The sequence below is a fragment of the Phocoena phocoena genome, chromosome 19, assembly GCF_963924675.1.
Source record: "Phocoena phocoena chromosome 19, mPhoPho1.1, whole genome shotgun sequence".
In the NCBI taxonomy this organism is placed as follows: Eukaryota; Metazoa; Chordata; class Mammalia; order Artiodactyla; family Phocoenidae; genus Phocoena; species Phocoena phocoena.
This window is the reverse complement of record NC_089237.1, coordinates 11,154,865-11,176,188: the sequence shown is the minus strand read 5'-3', so window position 1 is coordinate 11,176,188 and position 21,324 is coordinate 11,154,865. Positions and strand designations below refer to the sequence as shown.

The 21,324-nt window shown below is 42.2% G+C and overlaps 1 protein-coding gene across 2 annotated transcripts in view; it reads right to left on the bottom strand.

Annotated features, from left to right (window-relative positions):
* Window positions 1-21,324, bottom strand: part of RPTOR (regulatory associated protein of MTOR complex 1) — a 343,232-nt gene that overhangs the window by 168,752 nt on the left and 153,156 nt on the right. For both annotated transcript variants that reach the window (XM_065898159.1, XM_065898160.1), the window contains exons 4-5: window positions 20,493-20,651; window positions 4,281-4,427 (exon numbers count right to left, since the gene is read on the bottom strand). In XM_065898159.1, the coding sequence (XP_065754231.1) occupies window positions 4,281-4,427; window positions 20,493-20,651 (306 nt within the window). The remainder of the gene's footprint in view (window positions 1-4,280; window positions 4,428-20,492; window positions 20,652-21,324) is intronic.

Below are 21,324 nucleotides of genomic sequence, written 5' to 3'. Positions count from 1 at the left end.
TGACACTCACTGTCAGACAGACCAGTATTCATCCCAACTCCACTCCCTTTTGCCACCCCACCCCCAACTATGAGGGGTGGGGCACATCGCATATGACCCAGCTTTAGCTAATGAGACATAAGGGGAAGTCTGCACTTGCTTTCCTAACAAGAGAGACAAATGTGATAGCTCTGCCCTATCCCCACCTCATCCAGGCTCAACGTGGAAGCATGTACTGTAACCATCAAGATAAAACATCAGAGTGTAGAGATTAAAAACAGCCTGGGTCCCTTATGGTACTGCTGAATAATTAAATCATTTGCCTCAGAGATGTTAGCAAAAATGACAAACTGTTACTTGTTTAGAAAGCAATAGTGAGATTTTTCATTACTTTCAGCTAAAAGCAGTCCAAATGCAAACACTTAAAGCCTGAGAAAAATTACGCCCATACATCAGTTCTTAGGTTGTTATTTGAGGATTTGCCCTAGCAGAACAAAGGAGAAAACTGACAAAGAGACAGAGGTGGGATCTAGAAAACAGTGGATGCTTCCAGGAGAGTGATAAGGAGAAATCCCAGGATGACAGCTTTGGAGCAGGCCAGTTTAGAACAGCCGATTGAAGCAGGCAGTGGAGAGCTGGCAAAGAAGAAACTTTGGGAAGAGGCATATTCTGAGATTCAATACTACCCTTGCAAATTTAGGAACTGAGGAAATGTTAAAGATCTAATTCAATAAGAAAAGATAAAATCTTCAAGAAAATCAAAGAAACAAAAACTGTTATAAAAATGGAAAGCATAGCACCCTATTTAGCCATTCAATGAACAATATTTACATGGTCATAATCAGGGAGTTGAAGTTTAATATTTGTCATATTTTAGAATCAACTCATACACAAAGCATGGGGACTTAATTATGGTCAGAGACTAGAGAATAATCATAAAAGTGCAGATGACAGAAGTTGGAAAGGTCCAGAGGTAAAAGAAAGTCCAAGGAAGCTAAGAACCTAAAGCCAGAGGATAGTACTGACGAAACTAGAAATAAAAACGTCAGGGTATTATTTCAAATTGCAAAGGTTACAAAGTATAGGGAATCCAAATGTAGTGACACAACTAAATTGCAGTGGGGAAACAGGAGGGGGCAGTTAGTGACTCACCCTCTTCAATTTCTCTTTAGAATTCACAATTTAATACAAACAACAAATATGACTTAAAACTATGTAACATGTCTCTTTACTATCAAAGTTCTATATAATTTCTCCAATTCTTTAAATAGAATTTACTAATGGCAACTCTGTTTTTGGTTTATACAGTAGCAGAAAGCCTGATAATCTAAAATTTATGAATCAAGCAGTAGTAGTATATGCATATTATTTACATTTATAGAGATGCTCATAGAGGAACTAGAAATACAAACAGTTAAAATAGGTTCCCTATAGTAGCAGAGTCTTGGCCAAGGAGGTGTGGGCCAGGGCATATTTCATTCATTATAAACCCTTGGTACTATTTAATTTTTAAAATCATGGCATATACTAATTTAGTAAAAATAAAAATATTTATCTTAGGGCTTCCCTGGTGGCGCAGTGGTTGAGAGTCCACCTGCTGATGCAGGGGACATGGGTTTGTGCCCCGGTCTGGGAGGATCCCACATGCCGCGGAGCGGCTGGGCCTGTAAGCCATGGCCGCTGAGCCTGCGCATCTGGAGCCTATGCTCCGCAACAGAAGAGGCGACAACAGTGAGAGGTCCACGTACCGCACACACACACACACACACACACACACACACAAAATTTATCTTAAAAAAAAAAACATGGAAAGCAGAGAGAATTGAAGACTTTCCTTAGTTTTCAAATTACAAAGCAATATGACACAAGGAAAAACGTAGAGACCATTACTGAGGGACAGACATGCATTTTTCCTGGCTATGATGAAGTTTCAATTGTGTGCAGTAATTTATGCCATGCTTTCATGGAGGCATCTTCTACTTCACCTGCAGTGTTCCTTTGAGATGGAAGTCCAAGAATATGAAAGCTGATAACCCTCTCTTAAAATTTATGTCACTCATATTTGTGCTAATGTTTATTACTTGGAGGCTTTCTGGTCCAGGTAACTATTTTCTTGCATTATATTTAATCATTTTTACCCTCTTTATTTTTTAAACTCTGGCACAAACCATTTTACCCGCCAGTTTCTTTCAGTTTCATGTTATCATCTACCCAATAAAAGTTAAAATGTATCATAAATTTACAAAGAATCTGGCCAACTGTAGACAGGGAAAGAATTTTTTTAAAGAATAAACCTAAGAGGCCACACAGGATTGCTGTTTCTACAGCAGATAAAAAAATGACTAACATGAACATTAAGATATTAGCTGGGAGCCAATTTTATCATTTTAATTTCCGCTGTTGATGCAAGAGACCAGCTGAACAACAGCCAATAACAGTAAGTGTAATGGAAAACCGTAAGACTTATCTGCACTGTAATTAAGAAAAGAATGAAGATAAAAGTCAGAGCTAATTATAAAACATATGGTATAACTTTACATTGCCATCTATTTGCCACTTCAGATAACATATTTTTCATTTATTCTCCTCCATGAGGAATTAGTCAATTAAACATTTCCCTCCTCACCCCAAAAAGATGCATGGAAAACTTTTTTGTCGCATTCAATGAAATGAACAGTTTCTTAGGCTGATTAATCCTTGGCAACATACAGAGAACATTTACAGAACCGACAGAGCAGATACTCCAAGTGCTACAGCATAAGAGGGAAATGCTTGTCTTCTGCTGAGAAGGGTGGGAGAGGGACTATATTTAACATGTTTTTTTTGTTTTTTGTTTTTTTTTTTTGAAGTACGCGGGCCTCTCACTATTGTGGCCTCTCCCGTTGCGGAGCACAGGCTCAGTGGCCATGGCTCACGGGCCCAGCCGCTCCGCAGCATGTGGGATCTTCCCGGACCGGGGCACTAACCCCGTGTCCCCTGCATGGGCAGGCGGACTCTCAACCACTGTGCCATCAGCGAAGCCCTATTTAACATGTTTTAATTAACAAAGGCGGATGTATTGGTCTTTCCTTAATCACCCTGAAGCTCATAAGTTGGGGATAAATATCAGGCTGGATTCTTTGGCATTTTTATTTACACATTTTAAATGGAAAACAAAAAAAATGTTTTTTCAAGATTTATTACTTGATGCGAGGAAAAGCAATTACCTCTTGGTGCTTTGAGTTTTTAGCACTCATAAGATAACCTATCCCTTGGATAAACTTAGATGAAATGCCTAAAAGCAAGGTAAAAATTTAATGATATAAAACTTGACCTTTCCCTTCTCTTATTCTAGAATGCAAATAGTAACAATAACAACTTGTGGCACTGGGATAAAGGGTAATTTATCAGTCACTCTGGTGCAAAGTTCTGCATAAGGGCTTAATTTATAAATATTTTAATTTATAAAATATTTATAAATTAACTGTATGACAAGTTAAGTTCACCCAAGTAGAATTTCAAATTTTTTTGCTGATTATTTCAGCAATATCCTCTGATGAAATGTGAAAAACATAACAATACATTAAAATTGGATAGACCCAAAAAGGCTTGAGGAAACATGTACTCAGTGCCATTTCTGTTCCTGAATTGAGAATTTCCTGCACTGCAACCAGTTGAAATTCATGACCCCCTGGAGGCTGCAGAATATTTTATTCTCACTCTCGTGCAGGCCATAGGATGGAGGCCTCTTAACTGAAAGTGCCTCTTCAGAAGTCACTGTTTAATTCAAACATCAAATATTACTTAAAACAACCAAGGAAAACGTTTCTTCACGATCAGAGCACTACACAGGCTCTCCAGTTCTTTAAATGGAAGGCACCAACGGCAGCTGTAGCTGTTTTGTTTTCTGTATTTAGCGTAGTAGGGGTTTTTTTCCAACACAAAAGACAAAAAAATGAGGGCAATAACTAAGATGCGGGTGGAACTGAAGACTGTGCCCAGACACGGGTCCATTTCTCCGAAAATAAATGTGTCTGCTTTATTTTCACATTTATCTCGAAGGCAGAGCCCACTGAAGCACAATTCAACTCTATTAATTTTATCACTTAATTAAAATTCGGATTAAAAATGATGCTGGGTAAAACGAGGTGTAAAAATAAGCCCAAGAGCTTGTCCTGAGTCCTTTCCAAGTTCTTTGTCGTGGACCCCACCACCTTGCACTGAGCACTCTGAGCCTGCCCCACCCAAAGAAACAAAACCACAGCTCCAGGCCAATAGTCCCCCACGGCCACCCCCACCGCCCAGTGTGTTCAGGGCCTCACCTCCAGCTCCTGCTCCCTCTGCAGGGCAAACTGTTTGAAGGACTTGACAATGAGACCAGCGTTGGAGCAGTCGTAGACGAATATGGAGGGGCTGCCCATCCATGTCTGCAGGTCATATATAGACAGGGGGATGTACTGAGTGTAGTTCTGGAAAAGAAAACAGTGCATGTTTGTGACTCACACCTGGCGAACTCTGCCTGCTCACCAGCACCTGCACCTCCAAGAGGGTCCCATGCATGGGGCCCGCTGCACAGAGCGTTCCTGAGCTGCCATCTCTACCCACTGTGAACAGCAACAAACTAACCTCCCCACCATCTGCCCACACTCTGTTTCATCAGGTAGAACCGGGCGGTGGCACAGTTCAATCCCGAGCTCCTCTCCTCCCCTGTTCAGCTCTCGCTGCCCCCTGGGAGCGCACTCACTCCACTGAGGGATTTCCCTCCACGTGTCCCACAACGAGGCCTTCACACCCACCCTTCCTCTCCCACCCTCTTGCAGCCAAACCACAGCTTTCTCTTATAAATCCCAAGGCCACGCATGCTACTTCACACCATTCCTGCTCACCATTTACTCCGTAACTTCTCTGGGCTTATACAGCAGAACACGCTCCTCGATTATAAAGAAGATGAGCTCAGAAAAGTTGATCGGGTCCTCAAATGTGCATGTTTTCCCTCTTGCCCCTTTAATTTCAGAGCTACCCATAAGCACTTTATCCTCTAGATGATTTAGATCACATTGAAGGAGTACAAATAGATTTGGCTCCATAATTTTTTTTTCAAATCACAGAACAATAACATATTAGCATGAATCTGCTAAGTGAAATATTTTTCTGGACACACTGTACTCTTCAGTACTTGAAAACACTCCAGCTATTACTGGTAAACATAGAGAGGAATGGTCCTCATCTCACCAGAGAAATGACTAAAATCCTCACTCAAAGGTAACATTTTTCTTTTTTTTTTTTTTTTTTTTGTGGTACACGGGCCTCTCACTGTTCTGGCCTCTCCCATTGCGGAGCACACGCTCCGGACGCGCAGGCTCAGCAGGCATGGCTCATGGGCCCCGCCGCTCCGCGGCATGTGGGATCTTCCCGGACCGGGGCACGAACCCGTGTCCCCTGCAACAGCAGGCGGACTCTCAACCACTGCACCACCAGGGAAGCCCCAAAGGTAACATTTTTAAGCAATTCTTCTGCATAGAACGCCATCACTTATTTATCCTTCCTCAGGCACCAATAGTTTAAGTAGTGACACTGTAGCAGAAATCAATTCTGTGCACTTACAGTAAAGGTGACTGTGTTTCCTCAAAGCTAAGCCACAAACATTGCCTCTGGTATTGCCAAGAGGATTGTTTCTAATGCAAAGGGGAAAAGGAACAGAAGACAGAAAGACCAAACCAGGCCTGTAGAAGACTGTCATCAAGGTGGTGGCGGCAGAGGCCTTCTTGATATGCACACACGTCACCAGATGCAAGTCCCATCCCAGACGGGGAGGATGTGCCGACAGCACAGGTGTGGTGGGGCTGCAGACATCTCTACCACGAGGAGACCACCCTCTGCTCACACTGTGCCATTTCACCTTGCTAAACTGCCATCACCTGGTGTCTTGTTCTTCGTCACTGCACGAGTAAGAGAACACTTGGATATGCTCTAAGTAAACTCTCACAGAAGGATTCTAAAGACGGCAGTTCTTCCCTAATGAATCTATAAAGGCAGTGCCCAATCAAAATACCATCAGGGGTTTCCTTAATGGAATCTGACAAGCTGATTCTAAAGTTAATGCTGAAGAGAAAGGTATAAGAATAGCACAACACAAAAAAAATTGTAAAGGAGGAATAATGAGTGAGGACTCACGCTAGCAGATATTAAATACACTATAAATCTACGGTAATTACAGGATGGTACTGGGGAAGGCGAGACAAACAAATCAACAGGAGGGAAAGCCCAGAAACAGAGTCACATATATAACTGTAATGAAGGTGGCATTTTAACTCAGTGAAGAAAGAATGAACAATTCAACAAGTGATACTTGTAAAATCCAACTAACCATTCAATATTGCCATCTGAGATTCCACACACAATCAGGACAGATTTTAAAAATAAATACAAAAGCAGAATAAAAGATTTAAAAATTTATTTTGGTGTAAGAAAGACCTTCTTAAACATATAGAACCTAGAAACGTTAAAGAAAAATAGAGCAATGTAAAAATTATATAATTCTGATAAAAACACATACCTGTGACAAGCAATTTAAGAATAAAGTAGGTACAACATATGTGACGTCGGCTCTATATTTAGAATGTGTGTGTGTATATAAGCTTCTGCTGCAGATCAACAAAGACAAAACAACAAAAACGATAGACAATAGGCAAAAGCTTCACACAGGCAATTCACGGAAGAAACATGAATGATCAACAACTATGAAAGTTTCACGCTCTCGATTAATCATGGAAATGCAAATTACAATGAGAATCATCCATCTACCTATCTTCATCCAGCAAACTGGAAAGAAGTTTTAAGTATGAATAATACTCCATGCTGACCACAATGTTCAACAGGGTGCTGGCTTATCGTTGGTGCAAGTATAAATTGAGGAAGCTATTTTTGGAAGGCAATTTGGGTGGTTCTTAAAATTTTTACTGTACATACCCTTGACTTCTAGGTGTCCATCCTATAGAAATACTTGCATTTGTATACAGAAATGTACATACAAGGATGTATAATACTTTCACTGGTAAAAACCTGTAAGCTGTCTACATGCTACTGTGGAAAAGACTGCCAGTCTAACATCTATTTTTCCCCTCTTCATCCTCAATGCAAGTTTAGCTGAGCACAGTTCCCAGTTTCCTTTGCAGCTAAGTCTGATCTTGCAGCCCAATTCTGGCCAATGGGACATGATCAGAAATGTGTCTAAATTATAAGTGCCGCCCTCTTTCCCTTCCCGGGAGGAGTGAACATGGCAGAAGACATAAGCAGGGGGACAACAGAGCTGTGTGATAGAAGGGGCCTGGGCCCCATGTCACGACGATGCCACAGCAGTCCCAGACGGCCCACAGGGACTATCACAACCAATCTTGGATCCTAATATATCCAATATGAAGGGATCATTAAGCAAAGGGGGCCCATACACCCACGTTATGAAACACCATGCAAGGTTATTTATATGCACTGACATGGAGAGATGTCAGAGGCTTGTCATGATTTTAAAAATGCAAGTCTTAGAATCTCACATATAATATCCTGTTTTGTGTGTAAAGCACCACATGCCCAGCACTTAAGCTGAATGAAATGAGGACTCAGCAGAAACGTGCTGAGTGAAAGGTCCTATAAATGGTGCTGAAAGAAGAACACAGGACTGCTAAGGACTGCTGTCTCTGACTGGGGAGGTGACAGGGGTGTGGGGTGGTAAGAAAGTGTCATATCTGTTTCTTTTAAAACTTCTGTTCTCTTGCAACCTTTTAGAATAGAAATTACTTGTTTTTTTTAAAAGACAAAATGCACACAACTATTAAAAGGAGGAAGGAAAAGGGTAAGCTCCAGGGTTCACTATAACACACTTTACGTTCGGTCACTGGTTCATAATGAGCAGGCATTACATGTTATCTGCACAGGTAAAAAGGCTTCAGCACATGCTGCATTGGACAGAGCAGGACACAAGTCAGCGCCTCCCTGGGCCCAGCAGGGAAGAGCACTCCTCTCCGGCCCTCTGCCCAGCAGCATCCCTCCCCTTGTTCACCTGCAGCCCCCACTGCTATGGGGGAGAAAAGGGCCAAAAGGAACCCTTTAATTGGGCAGGGACACCCAATTAAAGGGAAATCATCACATTTTTCTATGCCAGCCACACTCTGCTGTTTATCTTCTTCCCACAAGGTTCTAGCTCAGTGAGGAGCGGCCGAATATGGCTGGGGCAGTTCTGACCCCATTCCTGCCACCACGTCATCCAAGTGACTGCTGGAAAAGGGCGATGCTGTCTTCTTTGCTGCCTTCTAGGTACAGCCCCAGAAGGCCCCAAAGGCAGCAAAGCAGCACGCAATAAAATATATTTTAACTGTGTTTTGAGGTCTGGCCTTTTGAACTAAAATGTAATTTTTATATTTCCCCCAAATCAAAAGTTACTTTCTAAATTTCTGAGATGCAAAGGTAATTAATGGTGACTCATTAAAATAATAAAGCACTAATCCATCAGGAAACTCGTTAAGGGTTTTCCCTTTCATTCCCTGTGCCACTGGCTGCCACGGAAATGGTTCAAGTGGAGTTGTCAGCCACCCAGTCCCACTGGAGGGCAGAAGCACCTCCATTTTCTAATGCTTGTCCGAAGGGCAGCATACAAGGAGCTTTCGGAATTGGTCTTTAGCCTCATGATTTTTAGTTGTGAGAGGGTCTGGCACCTTATACCGTCCACAGGGATGCTCAGCCACAGAAAATGGCTTGGACCCACACCTCCACACAGATGGGCTGCATGGTGGGTGGCAGGCTCTGAGCAGCAAGGGCCTCTGTGGCTGAAGTGGAGACACCCCCAGCACTGTGGACGTTTGAGGCTGGTCAGTGTGGGGCTCATCCCGGGCACTGCATCAGGCTTGGCAGCAGCCCTGCCAACAGCACTTCCCCCTCTCTGCCCAGTTGTGACAACCAAAAAGGTCTCTGGACACTGCCAAATGCACCCTGAGGGGGAACCTCCCCTGGTGAGAACCAAAGTCTTTGAGGAGAGATGATTTCATTTAAAGCAGTAGCTGTATATCTGTAGTTTAGTAAGCCTGTGAAACGTGGAAGTCTGTTTTCCTTAGGGATACAAAATCAACTGTATTAAACCATATGGAGGAAAATGGCCTTTGAGAACGAATCCTTATTGGAACACGAGCAGGTGGATCTCATTTCCCATCTCAGAAGGATCCTGGGGAGTTTGTCAAGCTTCGGGCCAGAATCACGGTCCTGCAAACCTGCAAAGGGAGCCTGCAGGATGACAGCCCTGGTGTTGCAGCGAGTGAACAGAACAGAAACAACACCTGAAGTGCAACTGTTTCCACCCCGTGCAATTATCCCTGTGTCTTCTAGGCTGAACCAACCTACACAAGCTGGAGAAGTCGAAGTCCCCCACGCACTGAAGGCTCCCAGAAACACTCCACAGCCTTTCAGGCAATGGTTTGGTTTCGCCCCCCACCAAAAACTATGAGCACAGAGAATTCCTAATCAAAGCGTCTTTCCTTTCTCTTGAAAAAACATACTCAAGGCCATGTTTTCATTTCCAACATAGAAATAGGTTTTAAATAATTTATTCATTACACTCCACTTTATCTGTCAGGTTATATTAAACATCAAAAAAAAAAAAAAAGCCACATGCTTCATCAGACTGTCATCACAGCTGAGTCAACCACAGAGGCAGCCAAGCACTGAGCCCTGGGACAGGAGCTCGGAGGAAGGGCACTTTGTTCTCCAGGTAAAGCCGGCGACCTCCTAGGAAGCAACTCTCCATCTCCGAGCAGATTCTAAGTTCAGACAGTCCCTGACTCCCGATGGTTCAACTTATAGTCTTTGATTTTACATGGTGCAAAGCAACACACATTCAGTAGAAACCATACTTTGAATGTTGTTCTTTCCCAGGCTAGCGATATGCGGTCCGATCCTCTCCCATGATGCTGGGCAGTGGCAGCGAGCACAGCCCCCAGTCAGCCCGAAATCACGAGGGTGAACAATTGATACACTTACAACCATCCTGTACCCAGACAACTGTTCTGTTTTTCACTGTCAGTACAGTATTCAATAAAAATTACATGAGACAATCAACACTTTATTATAAAATAGTCTCTGTGTTAGATGATTCCACCCAACTGCAGGCTAACGTAAGTGTTCTGAGCATGTTTGAAGTAGGCGAGGCTCAGCTATGATGTTTGGTAGGTTAGGTATAGCACAGGTGTTTTCAGCTTTTGGTATTTTCAACTATGATAGGTTTATGGGGCATAACCCCACTGTAAGTTTAGGAAGGTCTGTACATCTTCTGCCAAAGAGCTCAGAATATGAGTCAGAAGTCTTAGCCATAGTAAAATGGCATCCTCCTAAGGGCTTCCCGGTAAAGCCCCCAAGGATGCATGCTTCCTCTGACCTCACAGACAGGAACCACAGGCATATCTGGATGTGTCATCCTGGCTTTCCCTGGACAGTAAGGGCGTCTGCATACAGCTGTCCTCCGAGGAGAGCAGAGGAGCATGGGTAAGCAGAAGATTCATCTTCCTTCTGAAGGAACCGGTATTGGGAGGTGATGGCCCAGAGATGTTAGGTATGGGGCAATGGTACTTGTGAACCAAACACTGCAGGGTTTAAGTCACAAGCAAACTCCTAGTCCCTTAAAATCCTTAAGGCTGAAGGTTTATTGGCTTTGCTGATACTTTCTCTGCCTTTCCTTTACTACAGTTCAATAATTGTTTACCTTATGAGTAATGCGAAATAAATGTTATTTAAATAATAGAATTTATTGGTTTGGAAAAACTGCACATCACTATCAAATAGATGCCTCTTACTCTGATTTAGTATATAGTTCATTATTGAGTCTGTTGAAAGACGGATCATAAAGGTTTTTAAATGTGCTATTATCAAAAAGATGTATTTGTGATTTTTTAAAAGCAATATTTGTGCCAGACCACATTTAACATTTGTTGTAATTGTTACTTTATATATTGAGAATACAGCAGTTGTCCCCCTCTCCAAAAAAAGCTGTTAATTTTATTGTAAACTTGACCTTTCTAGCATTTTTGTGTTTGCTTGCAATAGCTGAAGACCATCAGTAAAAATTCTCTTTCTTCAGGAGAAGTGATAGAAAACTTTGGGCTATCTCTTTATAAGAGCTTTAAAGTTTTTAAAAAATATTGTTTTCTTGATGCTGAGACATAAAACCTTAGACCATATCTTAACTGACTTCTCAGATGTCCTATATTTGAAAACCAGATTTATGGAGGAAGGATTCTCAAATGAGAGTGCATCAGAATGGCCTAGAGGGCTCGTTACAATGCAAATACCTGGGCCCCTCCCCAGAATAGGCTTCCATAAGCCTTGGGTGGGGTCTGATAATCTGCATGTATTATAAATTCCAAGAATACTGCTGCTACTGGTCTGGGACCTGTACTTTGAGAACCCCTGGTGCAGACAGTGCAAATGTTGATGGAAACAGAAAACATTCACTTTCCCGTTTTGCTGTAAACTGTACTTCCTATGCATCATGAAGAACACTTCCCTTTTTCCGTCTATGATTTAACACTTTACATATAGTGATCAGGAAACACTTTGATGATAAGATGATACTTACATAAAAATATCCATGAGTCAACATGTAAGAAGGTTTTTAACTGTGAATTCAATTTCTTTGATTGATCTACGGCTATTCAGATTTTCTATTTCATTTTGGGTCGCTTTCAGAAAGCTGTATTTTAAAAGGCATTTTCCATCTAATTTAAGTTATTAAATGTATTGGTATAACATTATTAACATTCCCTATCTTTTCAATGTCTACAGAATATGTGGCGATATCCCCTTTCATTCCTAAATGTTGATTGTATCTTCTTTTTTCTTGCTACCTAGCCAAAGACTTGTTAATTTTACAGATGTTTTCCAAAAAACAAATTTTAGCTCTAACTTTCTCTACCACCTGTTCTCTATTTTACTGATTTGTGCTCTTTATTACTTGTTCCTTCTACTTCCCTTGAGTTTACGTTGCTCAACATTTCCTAGTTTCTTAAGGTAGATATTTAGATTTTTATTTTAAGCTTTTCTTCCCTTCTGTATAAGGATTTAATAAAGCTATACATTTTTATACAAGCACTGCTTTAGCTGTATCCTACAAATTTTAACAAGTCGTCTTTTCATTACTGTTTAGTTTGAATTATTTTTATTATCCCTTGTGATACCTTTTTTCATACATGTGTCATTTAATTTCCAAATATTTGAGGATTTTCCAGCTAGCCTACAATTTCAGATTCTGTGGCCGGAGAATAGACTCTGAATGATTTCAATCCTTCAAACTTTATTATGACATTTCTGTGACCCAGCACAGGCCTTTCTTGGTGGGCGGTCCACCTGCCCGGGACAATGTGCGTTCTGTGGGCATTGGGTGCAGTGTTCTGTTAACTGAGTCAGAGTGATTGATAGTCTTTTTTTTTTTTTTTAACGGTACGCGGGCCTCTCACTGTTGTGGCCTGTCCCGTTGTGGAGCATTGGCTCCAGACGCGCAGGCTCAGCGGCCATGGCCCACGGGCCCAGCCGCTCCGTGGCATGTGGGATCTTCCCAGACCGGGGCACGAACCCGTGTCCCCTGCATCGGCAGGCGGACTCTCAACCACTGCGCCACCAGGGAAGCCCTGATAGTCTTTTATAATAGTAACTGATTTTTTTTTAATTAGAAAAATATAATATACCATGACTGGAGTTTTCCTTGTGAGAAAGTTTTTAATTATCAATTTTATCAACACCAGTTTTAACCTATCAATAACTGCCAGATGGTTACTCAAATATCCAACTAGGATTATGGATGTGTTTCTTTCTCTCATTGGCCCTCGTAATCTTGCTTTATGTATCTTTAACTCTCCTATTAGCCGTCTACATATTCAAGGTAGTTATGTCTTCCTGATGACCTGACCTGTCTGTCATTGTGAAATGTCTCTCTTCATCTGTGACAAAACTCCTTGTCCTGAAGTCTATTTTCTAATTAGTAATATGTCCACTCCAGCTCTCTTTCAACTAGTATTTCATGATATACCTTTTTACATTTAACTTTTATGTGTCTTTGTATTTAAAGTGCATCTCTTGCTGACAGCACAAAGTTTGATTTTGCTTTTTATCCAGTCTGATACAAACTCATGAAAAAAACAAAGAATGGGGGACATTTTAGAGGATAACTGGTCTGGACTCTCCAAAAAGTCAGTGTCAACTCTTCAGAGAATGGAAACACAAGTAACAGAATGGGAGGAAATATCTTAAAAATGAATTTCTGATAAAGGACTTGTACCCGAATATTAAAAGAACTCTTAAAACTGAGTAAGAAAACAAATAACCCTATTTAAAAGAGGGCAAAAGATATGGAAACCCCAACAAAAAAAATATATAGACGGCAAATGAGCATATGAAAAGATGCTCAACATCGTATGTCGTTAAGGAATTGCAAATTAAAATGCGATACCACTATGCACCTAATTAGAATGGCTAAAATCCAAAACACCAGCAACAACAAATGCTGAGGAAGATGTGGAGCAACAGGAACTCCCATTCGTTGCTGGTGGGAATGCAACCGACAGAGCCACTTTGGAACAGAGTTTGGCAATTTCTTAGAAAGCTAAGCATACCAGCTGGTCTAGCAATGGCTCTCTTAGGTATTTACCCAAATGAGAAGAAATCATGTCTATACAAAAATCTGCACAAAAGTTTAGAACAGCATTATTCACAATTGCCAAAAACTGGAAGCAACCAAGATGTCCTTCACTAGTGGAATGTTTTTCAGCGGTAAAAAGAAAATGAGCTATCTAGACATGAAGAAACCTTGAATGCATAAGCCTAATTGAAAAAAAGCCAGTTTTAAGACACTATATACTATGATTCTAACTATATGACACTATGGGAAAGGTAAAACTATAGAGACAGTGAAAATATCAGTGGTTGCCAAGGGTTGGGGAGGACAGGCAGAGAGGGAGATATAGGTGGAGCACAGGATTTTTAGGGTAGTGAAACTACCCAGTATACTATAATGGTGTATACATGACATTATGTATTTGGCAAAACCCACAGAACTGTACAAAATGAAGAATAAACCCTCGTATAAACTATGGACTCCAGTTAGTAATAATGTATCAATACTGGATCATCAACTGTAACAAATATACCACACCGAGGCAAGATGTAGGCCAGGTAGGGAGTGAGAATACAACTGACCCTTGAACAACACGCGTTTGAACTACACAGCTCTACTTATAAGCAGATTTTTTTCCACTAAATACATACAGGACTACATGATCCTCAGTGGGTTTGATCTGGGGATTTGGAACTGTGAATAAGATGGGCCAACTAAGTGACTGGAGAGCATCCACAGATTTTGGTAACTGCAGTGGGTCCCGGAACCATTCCCTTGTGGAGACCAAGGGACGACTATTATGTGGAAATTCTGTACTTTTTAATTTTCCTAAAAACTAAAACTGCTGGGCTTCCCTGGTGGCGCAGTGGTTGGGAGTCTGCCTGCCGATGTAGGGGGCGCGGGTTCGTGCCCCGGTCCGGGAGGATCCCATGTGCTGCGGAGCGGCTGGGCCCGTGAGCCGTGGCTGCTGGGCCTGCGTGTCCGGGGCCTGTGCCCCGCGATGGGAGAGGCCACGACAGCGAAGCCCACGTACTGCAAAAAAAAAAAAACAAAAAACTAAAACTGCTGTAAAAAAAATAATGCCTATTTTTTTAAAAAAAGACTGACATGTAACTATGATAACTTACTACAAGAAGACAATAAAATAACCTCACTAAAAAGAATGTCAATAAAGAAAAATAGGCAAAGAGCAATCGCTTTTTCTATATATCCGAGGAGACTGAGAAAGATGACTAACAGTTCAATGCAATGCACGAACCTGGGCTGGATCCTGAATGCAAAACCAAATCAACAAACATAAAATGCTTACTAACACACATTTTTGAGGCAGTGGGAAATTTTGATTATGGACTTCGTATTAAACAATATTATAGAGTTGATGTTAAATTTCTTGAGCAATTTAAGGGTATTATAGTTATGTACTAAAATGTCCTTGTTTTTAGTGTCATGATATCTATAACTTTCAAATGGCAAAGGTAAAAAATATTTATCTATACAGAGATATAAAGCAAATGTGGCAAAGTGTTAACTGATGAATATAGATGAAAAGTATAAAAGTATTCATTCTATTGTTCTTTCAATCCTTCTGGAGGAGGGAAAGTTAAATGTTGATTCTTTGAAAAGACTAATGAAATATACAGAAACCTCTGGTAAGAGTGACCAACAAGAAAAGAGAAAGAAGGTATCCAGTATCAATATCAAAAATGAATGAAGAAACATCACTAACCCAGACTCTGATAAATTAATAAGGAAATATGAGTCACGTTTTGTCAACAAATTTGAAAATTTAGCTGAAATGGACAAATTCCTACAAAAGTAAGTTAGCAAAGCTGTCTCAAGAAGAAACAGAACATCTGGATAGCCCTTTAGCAATGAAGGAAACTAAATAGGTAGTCAAAGATCTCTCCACATACAAAATACCAGCCCGACAGCTTGATTTGTAAGCTTCACCCAATATTCAGACAACATGTACTTCAAATCTCACAAAAACAATCCCTGTGTATCTAAGTGGAGCACTCCCTCAACTTATTTTCTGAGGCCACAGTTACACTGATTATCCAAAGAAAACAAGAGAAAGAAATATTCCAAGCCAGTCTCACTCATGAACACTGATGTAAAAATACTAAACACAATACCAACAACAGAATTAACCCCTCTATGAAACACATAATTGATAAAGGCACACTAGGTTATCCCACAAAGGAAAGGTATATTTAATATTAGAAAATCATATACCTTTCAATGCATTTCCAGTTTAAAGGAGAAAAATCATACCGTCATCTAACACACACACACATAATGGCTTGGGGAAAAGCAACATCTATTCATGATTTGAAAAAATAAACTAGGAATAGAAGGGCACTTTTTTAATCCGATAAGGGGTTTTCTTATTTTTTATTCTTTTTACAAATATCTATAGCAAACATCATACACTGACGCACAGGAGGCACCCCCTTCGAAATGAGGGGTGAGATAAGGACATGCAGTCACCACTCCACGCTCTGGGAGGCGTTGGAGGCACAGTAAGATATGAACAGTAAACACAACAAGATGGGAAGGAAAGAAATAAAACTGCCACGATTTGCACACCACGTGGTAGTCTGTTAAGAAAGTTTTAAAATATGTACAAATCATTAGAATCAATGAGAGAAGAGCAAAATTAGTAGACATAAAATAAATGTACAAAAATCAACTGCCTTGCCATATACCCTGATAAAAACTTGCAAAATATATTTTTTATAGCAAACGTTTTTAACAACATCAAAAAATATAAAGTATCGGGCTTCCCTGTTGGTGCGGTGGTTAAGAATCTGCCTGCCAATGCGGGGGACACGGGTTCGAGCCCTGGTCTGGGAAGATCCCACATGCCATGGAGCAACTAAGCCTGTGGGCCACAACTACTGAGCCTGCGCTCTAGAGCCCACGTGCCACAACTACTGAAGCCCGCAAGCCTAGAACCTGTGCTCCGCAACAAGAGAAGCCACCGCAGTGAGAAGCCTGCGCACTGCAATGAAGAGTAGCCCCCGCTCGCCGCAACTAGAGAAAGCCTGCGCACGGCAACGGAGACAAAACACAGCCCCCTCCCAAAAAATATATATATAAACCTTTATGAAATTATAAAATACTATTGATAAACGCTTAAAAAGAGCATAGTTTGGAAACTCAACAATATAAAGATGTTGAGTCTCCCCCCATTAATCCACTGATTGGCAAGTTGATTTAATATTTTCATGGAAGATCAAAGGACCAAAAAGAACAAAGGAGGGAAACTTGCCTTCCCAAACGTCAAGAATCATTGAAAACCTATACTCATTAAAATGGTTTACGGGGGCTTCCCTGGTAGTGCAGTGATTAAGAATCCGCCTGCCAACGCAGGGGACACAGGTTTGAGCCCTGGTCCACTACTGAGATGGCTGGTGGTTCATGACATCATATTTCTTTTTTTTTTTTTTTTTAAGAAGATGTTGGGGGTAGGAGTTTATTAATTAATTAATTAATTTTTGCTGTGTTGGGTCTTCGTTTCTGTGCGAGGGCTTTCTCTAGTTGTGGCAAGCGGGGGCCACACTTCATCGCGGTGTGCGGGCCTCTCACTATCGCGGTCTCTCTTGTTGCAGAGCACAGGCTCCAGACGCGCAGGCTTAGTAGTTGTGGCTCACGGGCCTAGGTGCTCTGCGGCATGTGGGATCCTCCCAGACCAGGGCTCGAACCCGTGTCCCCTGCATTAGCAGGCAGATTCTCAACCACTGTGCCACCAGGGAAGCCCGACATCATATTTCTTTTAATTCTACTTCTTTTATAACTACAGTTTTGAATCTATATAATAATAAAAATGATTAAAATCAAGTTGGTATCTAGGTACATACAACTACTGAGCCCACGTGCCTGGAGCCCGTGCTCCGCAACAAGAGAAGCCACTGCTCACTGCAACTAGAGAAAGCCCTCGTGCAGCAACGAAGACACAACACAGCCAAAAATTTTAAAAAATAATAAATTTATTAAGAAAAAAAAAGTTTACGGGCACAGAGGGAGACCCATGGAACAGAACAGAGAGCTCAGAAACATACACACTCACTAAGGAAACTTGACGAGTCCAAAGCTGGCATTAAACGGTAATGGTATCCATTTGAAAAAAAAAAAAAAGAAAAAAGAATTTGAACCCCTACCTAACAGTATGTGCAAAAATCAGTTCCAGGTAGATTAAAGACCCAAATTAATAGACAAAAATACACTTTTGAAAGAACACATAGTGGAATACTTCTGTAACCTTGGCATAAGGAAAGTCTTCTTAAAGAAGATACAAAATGCCCACATCTTAAGGGAAGACTGAACAGTGACCACTTCAAAATAAAGAACTCCTGGGCTTCCCTGGTGGCACAGTGGTTGAGAGTCCACCTACCGATGCAGGGGACATGGGTTCGTGCCCTGGTCCGGGGGGATCCCGCGTGCCGCAGAGCAGCTGGGCCCATGGGCCATGGCCGCTGGGCCTGTGCGTCCGGAGCCTGTGCTCCGCAACAGGAGAAGCCACAGCGGTGAGAGGCCCGCGTACAGCAAAAAAAATAATAATAAATAAAAAAATAAAGAACTCCTGTCTACTAAGGGACAACACAAGAGAACAGAGGCAAACAGACAAACCAAAAAACCAAGCCATAAACTCAGGGACATCTGCAATTAACAAAAATGGTAAAGTGTTACTGTCTAGAATATAAAGAATTCCTTCAATAAGAAATAAGAAAAAGACACAACCCAAGTGAAAAACAGGAAACAGCACTGAAAGAGGGGAAGCCTATGTGGCTGACCCAGAAACCAGAGGGCACCAGCCTCACAGTTATTGGGGTGACTGGACTGCACCACCACGCAGTGCTCCACCCCCACCACCCCCCCAGTGTTGGGAAGACATGGGTAATGGAAACACGCAGGCAGTTTAGAACTGTACAAAGACAAGACCGACCCAATGTCTGTGTACACAGGAGGCACTGGGAGGGCCACCAGCGGGGCTGAGGGAGGAAGCACAGCCACAGCACTCGGGGGATGACCCTCAGCACATAACTGAGCAGGAATGACCCCAATCCCGTCAACTAGAAAACACCCAACCCCCGTGTGTCTGGAGAGCCCCCAAAGATGGGGAAGCTATAAAAAGCATGGTACCAATCAACTCAGCACTCAGGGGCCAGTCACCTGGGAGGGCGGGGTAGGGGTGAGAGTGAGGAGGGCATGCAGGGACCCTGTAGGCTCATTTTCTGAACTGGCTGGTGGACGGCTGGTGGTTCATGACATCATATTTCTTTTAATTCTACTTCTTTTATAACTACAGTTTTGAATCTATATAATAATAAAAATGATTAAAATCAAGTTGGTATCTAGGTACATACAAGGCAGAGAGGGCACTATCCTGAGGGAGGAGCTGGGTCCAGGCCTCTTCTCCACTCTGTCTCCTCTAGGTCCCCGACTGTCCCGTCTGCCTACCTGTTGGCCACCTGTGGAAGAGTGGACGTCCCCTGAGAGTTCACTATGTGAGTGGTGTGTTGGGTACTTTAATCCTTCACTATGAAGGAGCTTCCACAATAAGGAACAGAGATCTAGGAAGTCTTCTCATTTGTCCATGTCCTGGGGCTAACAAGTGGTGAGGCTGAAGTCAGAACTCAGGTGTGGTGAGCTCCTGTCCTGGTTCATGTGTTCCAGTGTGTAAGGAGCTGCCAGGTGGGCTGAATGCTCACACCTACAGGCACTACCTCTCGAAGGATGTGATAAGAGCCTGCAGCACAGGACCCAGGATGGTGGGAAGGGATGTCGTTTACCCCTCACTTTCATCTACAGTCTTTAAAAAAAAAAAATATATATATATATATATATATATATATATATATATATATATATATTTTTTTTTTTTTTTGGCTGAGCAGGGTCTTAGTTGTGGTACGTAGGATCTTCGTTGCTACGTGTGGGATCTTTCAGTTGTGGCATGTGGGCTCTTAGTCGCAGCACGTGGGATCTAGTTCCCTGACTAGGGATTGAACCTGGGCCCCCTGCACTGGGAGCATGGAGTCCCAACCACTGGACCACCAGGGAAGTCCCTTTTTAAAAAAAAAAATTTTTTTTTTAATTTATTTATTTGGCTCTGCCAGGTCTTAGCTGCAGCACAAGGGATCTTCATTGCTGCATGCGGGATCCTTAGTTGCGGCATGCGAACTCTTAGTTGCGGCACCTGGGATAGTTCCCTGACCAGGGATTGAATCTGGGCCCCCTGCATTGGGAGCATGGAGTCTTAGCCACTGGACCACCAGGGAAGTCCCTCATCTACAGTCTTTTGATTAAGGGGCTGTAGGAGGCTGGCTACACTGACCTTGGAGAGAGCAGAGCTGAAGCCCTGTCTGCAGACTTGCTTCGTATTAGCTCTTTGGAATACTTATACCATTTTATCTTCTAGGAACATGAGTGATTCTCAAAGGAAGATCCCCAGACCTCATGACTTCCCTAGATAGCCACTTCATTAACATGTTTCACAAAAGAAACAACTCCCTGTGCCTGATTATTTTTCAACTTTTATCACTGAAATACAAAAGATCCCCAGGACTTCCCTGGCAGTCCAGTGGTTAAGACTCCGCGCTTCTACTGCAGGGGGCACAGGTTCAACCCCTAGTCAGGGAACTAAGATCCCACATGCAAGGCCAAATAAAGAAAGAAAGAAAGAATCCCCAAACTTCCACCAGGTAACTGGCCCAAGTCCCTATTCAATCTTCCTGCATTTGGGTTTGTGGAAACGGATTAGCCATCAATGGTTCCACAGAAGCTACAGGGGAATAGGACCTGTGGCCAACCAGCAAAACTTACAGATTTTCTTTTAAAAAGAGAAACGAATTCGGTTCACAGGAACCTTTTATGGCATGCCCACCTTGTTGAAGACCCAAATCTCGCCGTTCACAGTGGGCCTGGGCACCCCATGCCCATTGTAGTGGAAGAGGACCCGCTCCTCCTTGGCATTTCGACGTAAAGACGTGCAAAGCTTCTTCACTTCATCCACAGTTGGATCGAGGCTCTGCTTGTACCGCGCCTGTTGCAGGAGAAAAAATTAAGAAACTTATCATGGATTCATGGGAATACCTAGAATTAAAACTCCATCCTGGGGCTTCCCTGATGGCACAGTGGTTAGGAATCCGCCTGCCAATGCAGGGGACACAGGTTCGAGCCCTGGTCCGGGAAGATCTCACATGCTGCGGAGCAACTAAGCCCATGTGCCACAACTGCTGAGCCTGTGCTCTAGAGGCCATGAGCCACAACTACTGAGCCCACATGCCACAACTACTGAAGCCCACACGCCTAGAGCCCGTATTCCACACCAAGAGAAGCCACCACAATGAGAAGCCCGCACACCGCAACGAAGAGTAGCCCTGCTCACTGCAACTAGAAAAAGCCTGTGCACAGCAACGAAGACCCAACGCAGCCAAAAATAAATTAATAAATTAAAAAAACAAAACAAAACAACTCCATCCTTTACTCCAAGTCTGCATTTAATGGACCCTGCACAAGTGACCTCAAATTTCTCTATCTATAAACTGGGATGATGACTACTTCACAGGGTGGTTGTAAACATTCATTTACTCAACAAATATTTATTGAGAACTACTGTGAAGATCTCATGAGATTAATAAGTAATGCCTGTCACATGGTAACACTAGTAAAAGGTAGCATCCCTGTGATATCAAAAGTATTTCTTAGAAGCATTG